The sequence below is a fragment of the Hyaloscypha bicolor genome, assembly GCF_002865645.1.
Source record: "Hyaloscypha bicolor E unplaced genomic scaffold K444scaffold_15, whole genome shotgun sequence".
In the NCBI taxonomy this organism is placed as follows: domain Eukaryota; kingdom Fungi; phylum Ascomycota; class Leotiomycetes; order Helotiales; family Hyaloscyphaceae; genus Hyaloscypha; species Hyaloscypha bicolor.
In genome coordinates, this window is record NW_020194517.1 from 1,583,141 (window position 1) to 1,601,540 (window position 18,400).

The 18,400-nt window shown below is 49.6% G+C and overlaps 7 protein-coding genes across 7 annotated transcripts; 4 read left to right on the forward strand and 3 right to left on the reverse strand.

The window, feature by feature from the left end:
- The first annotated feature begins 309 nt into the window (after nucleotides 1–309).
- Nucleotides 310–1,242, forward strand: K444DRAFT_607664 (uncharacterized protein). Its single transcript, XM_024879210.1, has 2 exons — nucleotides 310–766; nucleotides 826–1,242. The coding sequence occupies exons 1-2, from the start codon at nucleotides 582–584 to the stop codon at nucleotides 905–907; spliced, it is 267 nt and encodes an 88-aa protein (XP_024743131.1). The 5' UTR covers nucleotides 310–581; the 3' UTR covers nucleotides 908–1,242.
- Nucleotides 1,243–1,655: 413 nt separating this feature from the next.
- Nucleotides 1,656–4,158, reverse strand: K444DRAFT_166704 (uncharacterized protein). Its single transcript, XM_024870701.1, has 2 exons — nucleotides 3,800–4,158; nucleotides 1,656–3,752 (listed from the first exon to the last, which is right to left on the reverse strand). Exons 1-2 carry the CDS (start codon nucleotides 3,838–3,840, stop codon nucleotides 2,105–2,107), a joined length of 1,689 nt encoding a protein of 562 aa, XP_024743132.1. The 5' UTR covers nucleotides 3,841–4,158; the 3' UTR covers nucleotides 1,656–2,104.
- Nucleotides 4,159–6,581: 2,423 nt separating this feature from the next.
- K444DRAFT_640142 (uncharacterized protein) lies at nucleotides 6,582–8,986 on the forward strand (the record flags this gene model as incomplete). Its single annotated transcript, XM_024884463.1, has 3 exons — nucleotides 6,582–6,929; nucleotides 7,015–7,720; nucleotides 8,934–8,986. The coding sequence occupies 3 exons, from the start codon at nucleotides 6,582–6,584 to the stop codon at nucleotides 8,984–8,986; spliced, it is 1,107 nt and encodes a 368-aa protein (XP_024743133.1).
- A 124-nt stretch (nucleotides 8,987–9,110) lies between these two features.
- Nucleotides 9,111–10,275, reverse strand: K444DRAFT_166697 (uncharacterized protein). The gene has a single exon (XM_024870700.1). The coding sequence runs from the start codon at nucleotides 10,215–10,217 to the stop codon at nucleotides 9,381–9,383; it is 837 nt and encodes a 278-aa protein (XP_024743134.1). The 5' UTR covers nucleotides 10,218–10,275; the 3' UTR covers nucleotides 9,111–9,380.
- A 2,208-nt stretch (nucleotides 10,276–12,483) lies between these two features.
- K444DRAFT_518547 (uncharacterized protein) lies at nucleotides 12,484–12,822 on the forward strand (the record flags this gene model as incomplete). Its single annotated transcript, XM_024873875.1, has 1 exon — nucleotides 12,484–12,822. The coding sequence occupies one exon, from the start codon at nucleotides 12,484–12,486 to the stop codon at nucleotides 12,820–12,822; it is 339 nt and encodes a 112-aa protein (XP_024743135.1).
- A 146-nt stretch (nucleotides 12,823–12,968) lies between these two features.
- On the reverse strand, nucleotides 12,969–14,259 carry K444DRAFT_650082 (putative alpha-ketoglutarate-dependent taurine dioxygenase; the record flags this gene model as incomplete). The annotated part of the gene is made up of 3 exons (XM_024885616.1): nucleotides 12,969–13,510; nucleotides 13,563–13,904; nucleotides 13,953–14,259. The coding sequence occupies 3 exons, from the start codon at nucleotides 14,257–14,259 to the stop codon at nucleotides 12,969–12,971; spliced, it is 1,191 nt and encodes a 396-aa protein (XP_024743136.1).
- A 1,469-nt stretch (nucleotides 14,260–15,728) lies between these two features.
- K444DRAFT_650083 (MFS general substrate transporter) lies at nucleotides 15,729–18,278 on the forward strand (the record flags this gene model as incomplete). The annotated part of the gene is made up of 8 exons (XM_024885617.1): nucleotides 15,729–15,783; nucleotides 16,225–16,562; nucleotides 16,613–16,715; nucleotides 16,777–16,994; nucleotides 17,050–17,223; nucleotides 17,276–17,382; nucleotides 17,433–17,869; nucleotides 17,922–18,278. The coding sequence occupies 8 exons, from the start codon at nucleotides 15,729–15,731 to the stop codon at nucleotides 18,263–18,265; spliced, it is 1,776 nt and encodes a 591-aa protein (XP_024743137.1). The 3' UTR covers nucleotides 18,266–18,278.
- Nucleotides 18,279–18,400: the final 122 nt, after the last annotated feature.

An 18,400-nucleotide genomic window follows, 5' to 3' on the forward strand; every position in this document is an offset into this window, starting at 1 on the left:
CAACCTTCGGCCGTCTCCGACAAGCCCTTCTCGCCAAAAATCCTCTGCCTTAAAGTCAGCCCACCTCTCATAAAACCGTACCACCGCAACCAGCCCCCCTGCAAGTTTCCCTAAACATTACCGCGCGCCACGCCTTATTCTCCTTTGTCACCTGTTTCATTTGCTCCTCCTTTCGCTTGATTATTTCATCCTTTCGTCGTTGGCTGACAAGCCGATTCTCGCCTCAAAATCAGGAGAGGATGAAGCTGGCACGTGACTATGTGGTACGATCTCCCATCAACATCTGCTCATTTGCACCAAGAAAGGGAAGGGAATCAGGCGCAGCGCGTCATCCATATCTCATCCAAATTTCTCTTTGGCAGGTAGGTACCGACCGCTCAGTCATCCAATAAGTCATATAAAATCCATTGTCTCCTGTTTCTCTCCTTTCTCCTCCATCCACGCAGTACACAACATCAACTCAACTCAACCGTCCATACATTTCCAAACTCCTCTCCACTATAACCACTCAACTCCTCATCCAACAGAAATCTCCATTCCACCCTTCTGTACAACCAAAAAAAGAACTCTCCACACAAAAAATGGCACCCATCTTACCAATCATGCGCATGGTGACCCAACGCCGCGCCCTCTCCATCTTCTCGCGCGCCCGCGCACTGGTACGAACAATGGAGCCACACCCATTCGAGCGGTTGCCACTTGCACAAAAGACAGCCAAGGCGGACTGGGGCAAGCAAATCAAGCACGTGGGAGACGCTGCCATGTTGTAAGTCTTTTTGTGTCCTCGCAGCGCTCGATATGAATGGATGTTGACTTTTTGAGTAGTTATTTCCCAGCCTTTGGAATCTTTCTCGGCTGGCCGTTGCTCGCAGAGAAGTTCGTCGATGGACACATTGGCGACTACTGACTCACGCCGGTCGACGAATTTGATTCTTGTACAGTACATACCATGGCGCATGACTTTTGGAGCCGAGAGTTTGGGATGCATCTTTGGCGTTTGGGGGGATCGGATCCCGGAATCCATTTCGGGGAAAGCAGGAAAGGAGAAAGTGCTGCACTTGTTTGCGCACCGAAATATTGGCACATAGACAGCGGCCTGATGGAAAACAGAACAGAATAGAGATGAAAAAACATACCCATATACCCGTACCTGCTTTCTCACCACCCACCAGCTGCACACCATATGTAATGATCTGCATGAGTCCATCTCACTCACAATATATCCCCCTCTTTCATATCTCCACCACCTCTGAGCCAAACAATCAACAAGTCGAATCCCTTGTCCTGTTCCGATGTGATATAGGATCGAATAGAATTCAGGGATACAGGTTCGTAATCCCAATCTGAAAGCAGAAAATGACCCTCCCTTCCTCTCTAACACAACAGCTAGAACGGCGGAAAAGTGCACCCACCTCTCCTTTCCCCTACCTCACTCAACGCAAAAGAAGGGGGATGCGTGAGAAATAGTCTCTCTCATTCTCACTACTCATCCACACCTATATGCCTGCCCTCTCACTCATTCCAGATCATCTAATATACAAAGAATTTAACCCCCCTCTCTCCCATCCCATCACTCATCAAAAGGCGGAACATTAGGATTGCTCCCTCGCCTTTCATTCCCCTTCCTTCCTCACCCACTCTGGCCTCCCCATATGTAAAGGCATTCCCCAAAATGCCTCAATCAACAGAATAAAGATTGTAAATTTGCCCCTCAAATTCCCCAAGTCCATAAAAGGACGGAACCCCAAACTCCATGCATGCATATGCTGTATTTATTCGCTCTTGCAAAAAAACAAAACAATAAACGACGTAAGAAACTCGCTTGCTCGCTCGCAAGAAATGCTGTGCTCTTTCGGCTTCGCCCAAATGCCACCTTAATCTCCCATCGATCAAATCGCTCAAAGGCGTTCCCCTTCCTCTAAAGGTTGCCCCCCAATAATTTTTGTCGTAAAAGAATTCGGATTATGATTAAATTAGGTTAGTTGTATTTTCGTTATTGTCGATGAAGGCTGTCTTCAGTTCGAGGCAAAAGATTGAGTTGGTGGCGGAGGAGCACCGAGAAAGCGGGCTGAGATGATTAATGAGAGATTGGGGGAAGGCTTCGTCATCGACCCTCCCTCATCAGCCTCATCTTCTCGCCCCCTGAACCGGCCTTCTTTCCCCCCATCGCCTCCCTCACAGCCCCAAACGCCCCAGATATAATACCCGACCTCCTGACCCGCGCAACATGGATCGCTTTCTCCATCCCATCCACCCCCATTTCTCCCCGTCCAGTTAAAGACTCTCCTCTTCCCCTTCCTCTACCTTTTGCCGCGAGGACTGAATTGGGGAGCGCTGGCATAGGAGGAGGAGAATCGCCGGTTGGTCGCCGAGACATGTTGGGCTGGGATTGCGTTTTTTGGAGGCGAGAGCGAGAATTGGAGTCGTCTACGAGAGGGAGACTCCAATTCGAATCGGAAGAGGTGGAGATTAGAGGGCCGAGCCAGTTTAGGGGTTCGTCTTCTGTCTTCTTTTCCCTTTTCTCTGCTCTGAGTGGTGCGGCCGACATTCTCTTCTCTGCTTTGGGAGGTGGGGGTGCTGTCTCCATTCTCCTAGGTGGCGAGGGTCTTGGAGATCTGGCTGGAGTGGTTGGGACTGTGGCTTTATTTGACCATGGAAGAGGCGGAGCTGGTTTACTGACACTCGTTCCCCAAGGTCGAATCGTGCTAACGCTGGCGTTTGGAGGGATTGTGTCAACTAATGCCGTTTCTCGCGATGGGGTGACGACTGGAATCTGGCTTTGAAATGCCATGCTCAAAATCCTCAGGTCCTCAGCATCAGACGTGTCTTTATCCAGCTCATTAATCCCAAGCTGTTCGAGAGCAACGCCTTCATCTTTGATATCCCCAATCCCTTGGTTGTAGAAGCGAGCTACGACTTCAGGAGAGAGGTCGGAATCAGTGATGGCGTACGCTTCCATCATCCTGCTGCGCAGCTTCTTGGGAAATTGGTCGCCTTTCGCGTTCATGAAGTGGACGAGAAATTTCCGGATCTCGCGGAACTCTTGCGCTTTCCGGAGGCGTCGGGTGTCGATTTGGTGTTCTGTGGGTGGCATGAGGCGGTTTGGATCTAGGCGTCTGGGATGTGGTAAGGGTAGGCTGTCTGTTGAGAAGCATCGGGAGAGACGCGTTGTTGGTAATGAGGTTGTGGATGCGTTAGGATTGCCGGTTCGAGAGGCGCGGATGGAGTTGAATGAGTTCTGGGGCTCAGGTTCGGGTGAGTGGATTTCGTCTTCTTCTGGTGTGGTGACTATTATGGTGACTGGAGCGAGAGGGGAATTTTGAAAAACGGTTGATGTGCTTTCGTCTCGTCGTTTTAATGAACGTGGATCTTGGGAATAGCCATCGGATACATATTGGACAACGGCTGGGTTGTATTCTTCTCCGATTGAATTTTTCTCTTCGTTCTCCTTGGGGCGCATGATGGATCGTCGCCTCTTGGCGAGTGGGTTGGTCACACAGCGGATTGTGGGGTTTTCCTCCAGCTCATGACTTGTGACCATGCGAGGTATCATGGGAGGTTCTCGTGATGGAGCTGAATCATTCCATAAGACCTCGACCGCCGCTGTATTTTCGAGGTCCGCCAAACTTTTGGTTCTGGCATTTTCGGCCCATATTGGTGTAGGTATGGGCACCTCGATCTCCTTGATATACACATCATTTCTCTTCTTCCCTCTTCTGGGCCCATCATGACCGCCTTTGCCATCAATTGCTCTGAAGATCATTAGCATTTCCCCACAAGCACACGATTTCCCACTTACAGTGCCTGCACGGCAACCTGGACCCAGGCAAATCGCTTCATAAATCCCCCCTGTCGACTTTCTGGCAGCAACTCTCCAAAGTCGAGGGGGAGATATTGCTCTTTGCTTTGGCCAATATCATTCCCTTTCAGCGGTATCGTACGTGCTGGGGAGCTCCAAAGTAGCAACGGCCGTCATGTGCTGGGGATGGTCAAAATTCATGGGAAGGTCTAGCATTTGGGTAAGTGGGTAACCCCTCGACTTGTCTCAAAGTCCAATAAAGCCAGGTATAATTTCTTTTCGAGATAGGACTCGGAGACAATTTTGCTGTTAGTGAGACTTTCAGATCTTATCCGCCTTGGCCAACACCGTTCTGGAGGTGGCTCGACTGATGATGATATGTAGAAACGAAATTGGTTCAATGGGAAGGGGTGGCCCAAAGGGCTGAGCGTGGCGGACGTGCTGGCGACGGTTCAATGGCGGGACTCGAGAGCGGCGTGAAGATTTATCGATTTGTTTTCCTGGATCGCCAAGTGGCTTGACGATGTCTCAGGAACGTGGACTAAGGAAGGCGTGACCCAGTGCCCATTCCACCACCAAGGAAAGTCTAGCCTCGTAAGTTCCGGCCAATTGGCACTTGCTAATGTCGAGAATTGTACTCAAAGAGGAGATTCTGTGGGTGTTGAGAAGATTGAGAAGATGACAGCGAGATGGTGGTGTTCCTCAAAATCGCTCACGCAATCAGGCACTGCTTCGGCTTGGGTTTGGGGCCGGCTCGGCGACAGGGTTTCTTATCGCTTTCAATACTTTGCTCTTGGGCCGATTACCCGTCTGGGGCAGAGGCTGGTGATGGTGGCAGTCGGGGCGCAGCCGGCGATGCTGGGCGCTGCTGATTCGGTGCTGCTCCACCTGCCAATATTTAATCGCAAAAGTCCCTGCATGATGCATAACCTTCCCAATAACCCTGGTGAACGCGATCAGTCCGGCCCGAGATGGCCCAGGAGGCCTCCAAAAGGATGCAAGATCTCTGGATGTCCTGGAGAGTCTCTCTGTCCGTGTAGCTGCTGAGCAAAGCTCGGATTATTAATAGCTGATGATGTTGGAGATGGTAAGACAAATTTTCAGGCCTCCTTAAAACGGGTCTAGGGTCTGGGAGCAATCTCACCAGCCGAGAGCAGTCGATTGAAGACCCTAGCGTTCAGCCTCCTCGCGGCCGCTGCACTATCAAATTCCAAGTCCTCCAAGCCTCGTTCAGACATTGTGGAGTCTTTGGGTCCGCCACTTGACAAATTCCCTGAGAGCAGCATTTCTACGGGACTTGCCAGTCTCCTGGCTTCAACGATTGACGCCTTTGGAGAAGCTTGAAGAGGTTACTCCCGCGCCTCCGCCAGAGACAACCTAGCTTTCAGGCACCGAAGAAGCCTATCTTTGAGACATCAGTTGCTGACGACACACCGTATTTGGCGTTCCTGGAGTCAACCGCAGGTTTGATCAAGCAGCATTTATCTCGTTGCTCCGGCGGTGAGCCACGTCTGGGAAGAGCTGGATCGAGGCTGGAGAAACTTCCCCACTCGCGAATGTGCTGTTCTGAGTCCTGACCCTGCCTCCGGAGCCCGGGCTCCTGACCTTGTTAAAAGCAACTTCGCAATACCATCCCAACCTCCAAGAAGCGGAGACCCCGCTCAAAAGGCTTGGTCGTCGGGGAACACGGTCGGTAATACAACATGTGAGCATGCCTTCTGCAGCCCCGTTGCGGCACGGAGCTGCCATTTGTTGCCACAATGCAGCAGCATCCCAGAACGTGTTCGTACAGAGAGATGAGATGAGATGAGATGAGTGAAATGGTCGGGGGACATTCGTTCGGCCAAGGCCTTCCCGCTGTCAAGGCGCATCGCGGGATGGATCAACGAGTCCCGAAAGGGGTTCGGGAAGAGACTGCCCCCCTTTTGTACCTTTGTACCGCCGAGGTAAAAGAAGCCGAGCAGAATGTTAGAAACTGAAGTAATTTGAGCAAACACCTTCGTCTCGTTCCATCTCGTTTCTCGCATAGCAAAAACCAGTCTCTCCCTCTCTGTCCCTCGATTCAGGTTTTGCAACATGTGATCGTCGCCAGGATGCCGCTGTCACTGACTTGGTGAAGAAGTCGCCACGATGATTCGCGGTCGCGGTCTCGACAAAAGCAGTTCTCAGACCAGCAAAACGAACACATCACCACTTCCAGACCTGCAGACTTCCAGACTTCCACGCCTCACCTCACCTCACCTCACCAAAGCTCTCAGTGACCCGACTCCAAGACATACTACGTACTCCCCACCGGACCACACTCCGCCAATCCCGTCCTGGGCCAGGCCCGGACTCCTCCTGAGACGACGGGGGACGGACCCTGAAATGGCTTCAAAGTTAAGGTTAAAATCGGGGGCCGTGAGCCGCCCAATCACTGCCTCTGTTCCACGGCGCCACTGACGAGGAACCGCTGATCACTGCGACAGCCAGTGACGGTGACGGCCATTCTAAAACAGGAGTAGGGAGCAGACACACGACGTGTATGGGCACCAGGGCACCATGGCACACTACCAGCCAAGCGCTCCTTATATGGCTGCTGCCGCGCATGCAGTCTGTTTGCCCATGCTATTCTGACCTCAACACGATAACCTTCTTGGGAATTGCACTGCGGGACAGGAAAGCATACGAGAGAGAGCCTCACGCTTCGAGTCGATACCAACATTGGGAAAGCAGCCTAGCAACCTTGCAGGAATCACTCGATCTGCTGCCAGGCCGATAAGAACACTGCGCGACCGCAACCATGGCCATCTGCTCAGGCCCGCCCTCTGCCTCTGCTCGGGAAGCAGTTCCGCAAGAAAACATCGCCGTGAACACGAAAGCGAATGATGCAAACGATGCAAACGATGCAAACGAGACGATCCCCTCCAAACACTCCGACGAGAACCTCGATGCCATCGACAGCACAGTCGAGTTCGAAGGCGACGTGGACACAAACAATGACCTGCCCACCCAGGCAACACTCAAGAAGATCGAGAATCTGCCGATCTTGGATAAAGATGGCAAATCCATCCCCTTCAAGAATCTATACACCGGACCTGGGGTCACGCGACGAGTTCTAATAATCTTCATACGGCATTTCTTCTGCGGTGTATGTTTTCCCTCTCTCTGCGATCGCCTTCCCTCCCACCATTTCGGACGAAAATAAGTGAATCGTGCTGATAAGATTTCCACAGAACTGTCAAGAATACATCCGCACCCTCACCTCCTCCATAACCCCCGACTCCCTCCTGGCCCTCCCAACACCAACCTTCATCGCGATCGTCGGGCACGGTTCCCCCGGTCTAATCCCCATGTACACCAGCCAAACCGCGTGCCCCTTCCCCGTCTACGCGGACCCCACGAAGAAGCTCTACAACGCCCTCGGCATGCTGCGAACCCTGAATCTCGGCTCAAGACCAGAATATCAACAAAGAGCGCTAGGGAGCTTGATTCTGAATGGGTTTGTGCAAAGCTTGAAGCAGCTCCCGTTCGGCAAGACGTTCCAGGGGGGCGATTATCAGCAAGTGGGAGGCGAGTTTATGTTTGAGCCTGCGAGCGGGGATCTGTATACCCCCATCGGCTCACCCGAAGAAGAGAATAGACAGATAGGAGGGGTTGGGAAGAAGGGTGTTGAAGGGATGTTAGAAGGCGGGTATAGTGAGGAGAAGAGGGTTACGTGGTGTCATCGCATGCGCAATACGAGGGATCATGCGGAGATGGAGGAGTTGAGGGAGGTGCTGGGGTTGGATGCGGTGGTGGATAAGAAGAAGGAGAGGAGGAGGAGTAAGAAGCCTGTGGAGAGGAAAGGGACCGGATTGAGTCTCGGATCGAGAACAAGTACGGGGTTTAGTAAGAAAATTGCGGAGTTGGAGGATGGAGGGAGTAGTGGGAGGGGCAGCAGTGAGAAGGGGATGGACTCAACCAACATGGTGCATTAATTGGAGACAAATGTATTGGTGCGAGTTGGGAAGGCGTGTGTGAGCACAGTTTGCATGTAGGCGTTGGATTTCTGCACGGAAAATGGTTGACAGTTGGTGCTCAGCATTGAAAGTTGAATCTCTGCAAGTTTTGGGTTTCGCTATCTCTAGCAATTTGGGCATGAAGTATAAATACCCAGAAGCAGGCGCAGATTGAAATGGATACAGATTGTCCCCAAGTCCTTTTTACATTTCTTCGTGTCATTGGTGCACTGTCTGTTCTTGGGAGGCAAGTGCCTTGATCCTCGCTCCTTTGGGACAAATCAAGCTTGCCTTGAATGAGTAATCCCATCTCCCATTTTGGTATCTCCCGCGGCTTCAATATCCGATGGGAAGCAACTGTCAAGGTCCCTCGCAAAATTGTCACTGCCATCAGTCACACTCAACTTGCCCCTCGCCTTTCCCTCAACCTCAATCACCTTCAACTGCTTTCCCCTTCCCCTTCCCCTTAACATCCATCTCCTCCCTCATCCCCCGCACCACAGCCTCCACATACAACAAAACATTCGCAACCTCCATCCGCGCCATCCCTCCCCCATCAAGCACCATCTCAATAATCAGATCCAGAAACCTGAACTTCCAAACCCGCGTCTTCTCCACATCGACGTCCCCATCTTCCCTGTGATCGAGCGACAGCTTCGGATGCGCAAGATGATCTCTCAACGCCCTCAGATGCTGAGAGGTGTCTGGAGTACCCCGTGAAGAGCGGTCGATCAGCATGTTCACTCTTTCCATGCCGGTGTTGAATTTGTATTGTGCTTGCCAAGTGGCGAACCCTCCCACATCCACTTGCTGCTCAGACTTGAATGCGAGCTTGGGTTTCTGTCTTGCAGCTGCTGCCGTATCGTCCTCTTGTTCTTGATTGCCAGCTTGCTTTTGGAGTTGCAGCCGAGATCTGAGTGTTGGGGATAACGGTTGTGCTTGAGGCTGATCAATCGAGCGTGGGCTATCTGGTGTCACGTCTTGGATGTATTTAGGTTCGGTTTTGGTAGTTGGAGGCGGGGAGGGCGGGTGTGACATCTCCACCAGCGTGTCGTGGGACATGGTGAGTCTACGGGGTAGAATAGGTACTATTTGAAATTTCGGTGATGATTTGAGGGAATGGTTTGTGGGGAGGGGGACGAGAGATGTAGCAGGACGGTTCAAGAGGGAGGGACGGGAGGAGAAGGCGCTTGAAAGACATCTTTGATTCCAGATGGAGACCTGCTTGTTCTTCGCCTTAGAAGAAGGATGCAGGATTCCGGGAGGAAGACAAAGGTTTAAGTTTGATGTTTTAGATCAGGAGACGAACATCCCCAGGAGCTTGGCAAGGAGCTTCAACAGTGATATACAGGCTTGAGAAGAATGAAAAATGAAAGAATGCAGGCAAACACACGGCTGAAAGGAACATTCAGGCATCGTGGAGATTCTTCATTGAAAGCCGATCTGCAGGATGTCACAATTCCTTTACATATCATTCTCGGTTTCATTGTTCCCCTGCCTCTCAGGAGAGTGGGGAGAACCCAGAAAGCAGAGGGAGAGGCAATTCTAAATCAAGGAGAAGCGGAAGGTTAAAGAGATCGGTTGGAGTCAGAACCAGAATTTCAGCACAAGAAACAGTAGCCCAATATAAAACACTCAATACCCATTCCACTTCCTCCACTGCACCTTCTGCCCCCCAAAGAACCCACTCTTCCTCTCCCAATGCCACAATTTCTCGGGATGTTTATTTCTCCAATGCTGCAGAAACCTCTCATGGCTGCCAAAATCCGCTCCGGCCTTCGCGCATCCCACCATCGGACATCTTTTGTGCACCATCTGCTGCAGATGCTCCTTCCAACCGCCGGGATAGAGACAGATCCGGTGCTCGTAGCACTTTTCGGGCTGTTGTTTTTCGTGGGAGGGGGCAGATGAGGACGGTTGGAGGCAACAGGGACAGGCTCCGAAGGCAGGGAAGGAACTAGAGAAGAGAGAGTTGGGGCTGCTGGGACTGCTGGGACTGCTGGACATGGTGTTGACTTGGAGGGCGTGACGGACCGGTTGATGTGCGGGGGAATGTAACCTCGTGTAACAGCCGCGAAAGCCCGTATATCTGCACTCGATACCGCAGCCTCGTTTGATTTGCCTGTGAAGTATCTGCGGACTTGCAGATGCCTTTCATACGCTCCAAAGAAGGTTGAGGGTGACAATCCAAACGTATTATGAAACTTGCACCGGTGAAAGAGATACAGAAATGGGGAAGCAATCCCGAAGATTGAAAGTTGGGTTCGTTGGGCACTCATCCTTTGTGCTGCATCTCGTCTTATCAAGCAATGAGGCAGCCTCGACGAACCTCCCAAACATCGTGGCTTCCAATCGGAGCAATAGTCTAGCCAGGATTCGCAGAAGAGGCTGTTATGATTTGATGAAATGCCTGCAGCCGTAGAACCAATTATGAACATTCCTTTGAGTCACGGAACACGATTGTAGGGTTCGAACGAAGATCTCTTCGGACTTTGGACGTACTGCTTCAAGCACGGGAGTGATTTGCGCAAATATCTCTGGTTACTTGCACTTGCGACCGAAATTAAGCAACATTTGAAGGTTAAAAGATGTGCCTGACTTGAGAGGGGTTCCAGAGAACCGAGCATACTGGGCTCGTGCTGTTCTTTGCCTGGCATTATTGAAAGAGGTTCAACACTGTGGCAGACCCATGGATAAGAGTCATTCGAGCAACAACAGTAAAAATGACTCGAAGGGGAAAGAAGAAAGAAAGAAAGGTTAGGGAAGGGAGCAGAGGATTTGTAGCGATCAGCCCCTATTTTTAAGCGAGGAAGCTAACGTTTCAGGGCTAAACCTTGCGTCGTCGTCTCACCTCACCTCCAGCGTACTAAACCAATATTGGACGTCCTGTACCCTTGGCGGTATATAATCCAGTCCACAAATTCGTCCCAAGCCATATCAAATCCTCGACGAAGGCGGCATTGCAGTCAACTTTTCTCGCACAGACCTCGCACCTCGCACCTCGCACGCAACAGTTCGGGTTCAGCCAGTGTGTCAAATGATTAGGTTTGATTTGATTAGACCCCCCTACTCAAATCAAATCAAGTCAAAATCAAGCTAATCAAATCATACTTAATTATAATCAAAGATAATCAAAGATAATTAATTAGATTTATCACGTGATTATATATATGACTCCAGAGCTTCGGAAGCCGAGATAAGGCTAAAATAAGGTCTGGGCTAGCCGTATTCGGTATTACTAAAGGCGCTCTTTACTGAACCAGGCCTAGCGCTAATTAGTAAGCGAAGCCAAAGGCGCTAGAACCTCCTTGATTTCCAGTGATTCCTTGCCACTAATAAAGGAGCTATAAATAAACCCTTATAGTAATTAAAGAAGAAGAAATAAGAAAATAAGAAAATAAGAAGGGAAAAGAGAAAGAGATTTCTAAAGAAGAAAACTATTAAGATAAAGTAATATTATAGTAGTAGTAAAGAGCTTGAATTGAGCTATTTGCCAGGCTAAGGAAGTACTGGCTACATACTAAGTCACGTGCAATAGCACTATGTAACTGGTATCACGTAACAAAAACTAGTTTATTATTTTAAATTTAGACTAATTTTATACTCTTATATATATATTATAGATTTTATTTATATCTTATTAATATAGCTACTAGTTATTTAATAATTTTTAAAAATGCCTAAGAAAGTATACTTTTATATTATCACGTGATGATTATAGTTAATTATAATTAATTATAATAAAAATCAAGCTAATCAAATCATACTTAATTATAATCAATTCTAATTAATTCTAATTAATTAGCCTTGATTATTTTTTGACACACTGGGTTCAGCCTCGGATCCTATTTTCTAAGTCCTGATGGATCGCGGCCGATCTTGGACCTCAATTTCTCCCAAAATAGCGCACTTCTAACCTTTCTTGTATATTGATATTGGAAGTATGGTGCAGACATTCAGCAGTCATGCTCTGAATATGCTGTGGTGTCGAATTCAACTATTGCCAGTACTAACATTGTGGTTCATTGCTTTCAGCGACTTGGTTGATATTGAGGTACACTAAGGGAGAAATGTTAAGGAGATCCTCGAGTGAGATCGCGGGTATAGCCGAATTGAGATTTCATCGAGGAAGATTGTCGCAGGTCAGCTTAGGCCGACGTACTTCGAGGATACAGAGTGGTAGAGAATTACTTGTTCGCTGAATCAGAGTGTCCGTGGAAACCCCAGCTCCTTTCGAAGCAGCAGACGGTGTCCTAATAGCTGATCTTTTTCTTCGAGGTCCTGAGTTGCTGGAGACCTTTCCTCAGTTGTACGAGAAAGACGGTTCCGGACAGCTCGAAGGATTCTTCATTCCGATGACCCAACCAAGGTGACGCGAAACCTTCGCCCAGCCATCCTTCCTGCCTGGTTTAATGAAGAGTGTTTCTCCCGGAGAGGGGAGGAGAAGGAAGAAACTGGAGGAAATAACAATGGATTTGTTTGCCCTAGAAGACGGCGCAACAGCTATGCACTAAATGGCCAAAGCGCAATTCAACATCGTAGGCCACACGCAAATTACAAGGACGATGACGCCGGCCAGATCAAGGAGTTTTTTGACATTATCCGTGAGTGTGTGAACCATCGTTTTTCGCGGGGAAATGTGCACATCACTTCCCCTCCATCCCCGACCACCCACGAATCGACCCAAAATATCTTTCTCATCCGATGGATCTCGAGATTATTGCGAGACATATCCAGCTTTTATCCAAACTGCTGAGTGTAGAGCCACTTTCTGAAGTTTTCAAGGAAGGGGGGAAGAGGATCCCAGTTCATGCGTTTAAGACTGGTGGAGGGAAAGTGATCGGTCTCGAGGAAGCGAAGAGTATTACGCGGGAGCAGCTGATGAGCAATTATCACCCGATGGGGTCGTGCATGATGGCGCTGAGAGAGAAAGGAAGTGTGGTGAGTGAGACGTTGAAGGTTTATGGCTTGAAGGAACTGAGTGTCCGAAGGGGAATATTATTACGAGTGTTTACGCGACGGCGCAGAAGGCGAGTAATTTGATCAAGGAGGATTGGAGGGAGCAGTGGGGGGTGAGTTCATTTGCAAAGTGAATGATTGATTTCACTATTTCGTAATGGTATGTAATTTGTTGCTACTTATGCTTGGTTGCAAATTTGCAATATGATTTATTTCCAAAAGGAAGTGAACTACACCTCCTTCGCCTTAGCAAGCGCCTCCCTCCTCCCCGTACTCTCGGGATCAAAATACGGCCTCTCACCCAAACTCACCGCTCTCTGGCCCGTCCTCTCTCCCAAATCCAGATCCAGGTAATCGGGCGTCGCAGCATGGTACACACTCCTATTATCCCAGATCGCCAAATCATTGGGATTCTGCCACCTGTGTCTAACTTGAAGATCATGATTGCCAACCACTAGTCTCAAGAACCAATCAAGTAGACCTTTGCTCTCGCCTTCTGTGAGATCGTTGATATGCTGCACGTGGTGGCCGAGAGCGAAGATCGACTTCCATCCGGTGACAGGGTTGGTTCGTACTACTGGATGCACCGCGATCAGCTGTTCGCCAACGTTTTCAGGGGCACCTCGTGGCTCGGCATAGATTTTGAATCCGTTCTTTTCGGCTGCCTCGTTGAATTTGGGTTGTGCATAGGTTGCCGTCAGACTTTCGAGGAATTTTTGGACAGGGGCTGAAATACGGTCATAGACTTCGTAGCCGGAGGCCCAGAGCGTATCTATCTTTGATCAGAGACTTGGAAATGATGGGGGCTAAGAAGGCTGACTCACCGCCGCCAGTCTTGGGTAATTGTGTCAAGCGCAACAAAGCATAGTCACTTGGAATCGGCTCGAACGTGATATCGGAGTGCCATCCTTCCTTTCCGCTCTGTTTTTTCTCTGTCTGGAAGAGGATGCGGTCTTTGTAGATCTTCTTTGCTTGCTCCGATGAGATGACGCTGATCTCGTCGTCCTTCCCACCCAATTCGCGACCAGAGTTGGAGACGGGGTGGATGTGGAGTTTCGAGGTCGAAGGCTTGCCCGAGAGCTCTCCAAGTCGTTGTACAAGCTCTTTTTGTAGATCGTTGGTAATATCATCTTGCTTTCGGAAGAACACAACGCCGCGTTGGGAGACTGGGAGCCGTCAATAGACGCCAATTTTTCTAGAACCGAGGGATATACTTGTTATTGCCAGATCACGAATAAGCTCATCCGAGTTTGGAGCCCGGAGCCACTTTGCGAGATTGACACCAACAAATTCACGTCCGATGGTTGGAGTGACGTCAAAGCTCTCGAAATGATCCAGAGCACCGGAAAGCTTGAGGGGTTCTTTGTGCTGGGTCTCGAGCTTGGGTTCTTGCACGGCGGGAGCTGGTTCATCTATGTGAGACCCATTGCGATCCTTAACGTCTGCAACTGATACTTTGGCAAGCTTCTCATGGATCTCGTCTGCTGTGTTGGGGACGGTTTCGGCAATGGAGGGGGCCATATTGAGGGTCCTGAATATAATCGATTGAGTGATAAGACGAAATTCTCACTGAGAGTTGAAGATCTTCTCAATGTTCAACTGACGAAAGATAATATGGTTTTTGAGAGAGAACAGAACTTGCCAAGCCATATATGTATTTGAGAGCGCCGTCCCATCAATGGCGGAAGGGTTTATTCGGATTGCATCAGAATCTGTGATTTGATATCCCTTCAAATGATGGGTTTCTACACGGAACGGTGATAAACTTAAAACCGAAGACAAGAGCAGTGCACAAACTGAGGGAGGAATTCCCAAGGACCGACTTCCGATGAATGAAATGCTGCAATTGCTTGGTGTAGCGGGGGACGGTACGCAGAAGCTTGGAAGAGTGGGGTAAATCGGCTCATGTGGCAATCATGGCCCCATGTGGCAGACCGGATCTTCCCTTCTGAGGTCCATGATGACACAAAGTTCCCTGCTCGTTGCGTGCGAGCCACATGAACTTCAAGACTTCCGGGAGACGCGAGCCACAGACCCGGTCAGTACGAGTGAGCTGGACGCCAATCGGTCTTATCTTGACAAAAGGAATTGACCTCCATAGACTTGGCAAGCCATCGACCGAAATATATACCCTTGAGCTCTTGATTTCTATCTCTATATCTGTCGTGGTTGATAGTCTGGGGTCGGGTAAGACAGACTGGAAATTGCGTGCAAATGGTCAAAATAAAGTTTTCACGTGACCCGTGGGGCAAGCTACGCGCCACTCCAACCTCTTGTCTTTTTCTATCTTTTCGGGAGTTGGGCCCCTCGACGGGAAGAAGCTCCAGAGGTTCTCAATGCCTTGCCCTGACATGCTCGACGGGGTTCTCGTCCACATCCACTCTGTTGGGTCATGCCTCGCACGTTCTCGTCCTGTCCCGGCATGGACTTGCTCCTGGCTTCCTGGGTCCGCTTGAATTCGAACTGGGAACGGTTCACAGCTGCGGATGGTGCAATACGGAATCGAAACGCATATTGCTATCCAACCCCCGTATTTGGCTCTGCCATCATCCCAGCTTCCGGTGAAGGACGTGCTTTGAAAGGGAGGTCGCCAGCGGGGGTACTGCCGCTGCGCTGGTATCTGGTCTTCGAATTGGGCGGATGTTTCTTGAGTCCGACCAACAACCAGCCTCTCGGGCTGTCCTGGGATGGGAAGCTTTCTAGGTTGCTTTGTTGCGTATTCCCAGATTCTTATCGACATGATTGGAGGAAACAAGCAGATCAAGCAGCGGGAGCAGTCATTCCACACCTGGATCCCAGCTCTGAGCCATAACTCTTCAGCCATAGTGACAATTTGGACAACGATTATGATTCTCTGATCCAATAAAATAGTCAATTGAAGTGGTCAATTGGAAACTGATAAGCCCATGCATAAAGTTGTGCACCGGTCCCGCAAATGAAAGCACGTTTGGTTCATACTGGATGACGCGAAACGCTCGTCCAAAGTCGCGATGCCTTGGCTTGACATATGCCCACCCCTCTGTTCAAGGCTATGCGTTGGTTTTGGTAGATACTGTCGCCACCGACAGCATGGGTAAGTCACCTAGAACCTCCATGGGATTCATCTTATTCGTTCATGCACGTCCAGCACACATTCCAGCTGCTGGTCTGGCCGTGCCATGGCGCCTCCAGATCTGGCTGCTTTCCTCCAGCTAACTGTACTCCGGTTCATGTCACTTTGGAAAAGAAAACGACCCAGATTGATGAAATGCCAGCCATCTATCGCGTGCGGTCTTCATCCTACCCTGAAAGTGTTTCCGGGAGCCATGGGCGTGGGTCAATCAGGATTTCTTTTGTTTCCAAGTTTATAAGTATTCTGTATTCTCCCTGGTACCAGGTTTCTCCATCTCTACGATATTTATCCAGCCGATCGGGTCAGCCGAAGGTCGAACATCATCATGTCTACCGCCCTCGCAAAACAGGTTAATCTCAATCAACCTCTCGGAGGTGTTCTTGCTTCAGCGGAGTCATCCTCCAAGGGATCATCTGATGATCTCGGCGAGAAGTCTGAGAAGAGCGCTGGCTACGTCAAAACGACCGAGGTTCCATCTGTGGCCGCACCCCTTGGTGTCCCGGCGGACGAGAAAAGATTCTGGTGGCAACGCAAGAAAACCTACGATCCGAATGCTATTGCAACTCAACCTTCAGTATTTGATGATCCCGACACGGCCAAAGAATATCAGCCCCCTTCGACATGGGAGAATCTGCATCGATTCGACCCATCTGCACGATGGACATGGGGAGAAGAACACAAACTGATCCGCAAAATTGACCTCAAGATCATGGTACGAAGCCTCGTTTCTGCTTTTGCTTCTTTTGGACTCACATTTTATAGATCTGGGCTTGTGTCATGTTCATGGCGCTTGAGCTTGACCGCTCTAATATACAACAAGCAGTCACTGACAACTTCTTGAAAGAGTTGAAAATGAACACCAATGGTATGTCAAATCTACTGTTTGTCAAGCACAGCTTAAGGGTTTGCGCACTGATTGTCTGAAGATTTCAATCTTGGAAACACCGTCTTCAAGCTGTCGTTTTTGTGCGCTGAGCTGCCCTCTCAATTGGTGTCGAAGTGGATCGGGCCCGACAGATGGATCCCCGCTCAGTTGATACTCTGGTCAATTGTCGCCTCTTCTCAATTCTGGCTGAGCGGTCGCCAGAGCTTCTTGATCTGCAGATCGATCCTGGGTATCCTTCAAGGTGGCTTCATTCCGGACGTACGTCTTCTCATGTCGACCAACTGAATTGTCCAACTAACAGAGTGTACTCTAGATTATTTTGTATCTGTCCTACTTCTACAAACACCATGAGCTCTCAATCCGCCTTGGGTTCTTCTGGACCGCCATGTCTCTCTCCGATGTATTGGCGGCATTCTTGGCATACGGACTACTACATCTGCGAGGCTTGCACCACCGATCTGGGTGGCGCTGGTTGTTCATGATTGAGGTGCGTTGTTCTCATCAAGCTGAACCAAACCTATGCTGACGATCTTCCCCAGGGTATTTTGACTCTCGTGATTGGAATTGCTTCTTTCATTCTCATGCCAGCGAGCCCTACTCAGACGGCAAGCAAGTTCAGAGGCAAAAAAGGCTGGTTTACTGCTCGGTAAGTCCAGTCCGTGCCTGTACCTCCTTCTTGATCTAACTCTCCTATAGTGAGGAAACAATTCTCGTCAACCGAGTCATTCGAGAAGATCCCGAGAAGAGCAGCATGCACAACCGGCAACCCATCACGCCAAAACTCCTGTGGAAATCTATGTGTGACTACGACCTATGGCTCCTCTACCTCATTGGGCTTACATTCCAAATTCCTGAGACCACACCAACCCAATACCTAACTCAGACTTTGAAAGGTCTTGGATTCGGAACTTTCAAGACCAACCTCCTCGTCATTCCATCCACCGTATTCCACATGATCACGATGCTGGCACTTACCTACGTGGCCGAGATCTGGGGCGAATTAACCTTGACATCCGCATTTGGTCAGATCTGGGCATTGCCATTCCTCATTTACATCTACCTAGTAGACATAACCAAGATCAACAAATGGAAAGCGTTCAGTATCATGAGCTTGCTTCTCAGTTACCCATCTGGTAAGACTGCTTCCTCCCTCTTCGAACTTTTTTTGTCTGTAACAATACATAGCGCATCCAATTCAAGTCGCCTGGAACTCTCGCAATTCAAATGCAGTCCGTTCTCGAACCGTCTCGGCAGCCTTGTACAACATGTTTGTCCAAGCTGGCGGTATAGTCGCATCAAATGTATACCGCGCCGACGATGCACCACGCTACAAACGTGGTGATCGCGCTTTGGTCGCCATCTGTGTTGGGAATATCGGGCTTTATCTTGTGACCAAGACTTACTACGTTTGGAGAAACAACTCCAGGGATGCTAAATGGAACGCGATGACTGAGGATGAACGCGTCAATTACTTGGCTACGACGACTGATGAAGGCAACAAAAGGTTGGATTTCAGGTTCGCTCATTAGATCAAATGAGTCTACATGTCAAGACTTGTTGTGGTACAGGCCAAGGCAGGCCTAGCGGGTTTCCATTCTTTGATGACGGATTTGGAATTGACGAGATCTAGCTTATGTGCTGAGATAATTTGGCAGAATACCTGA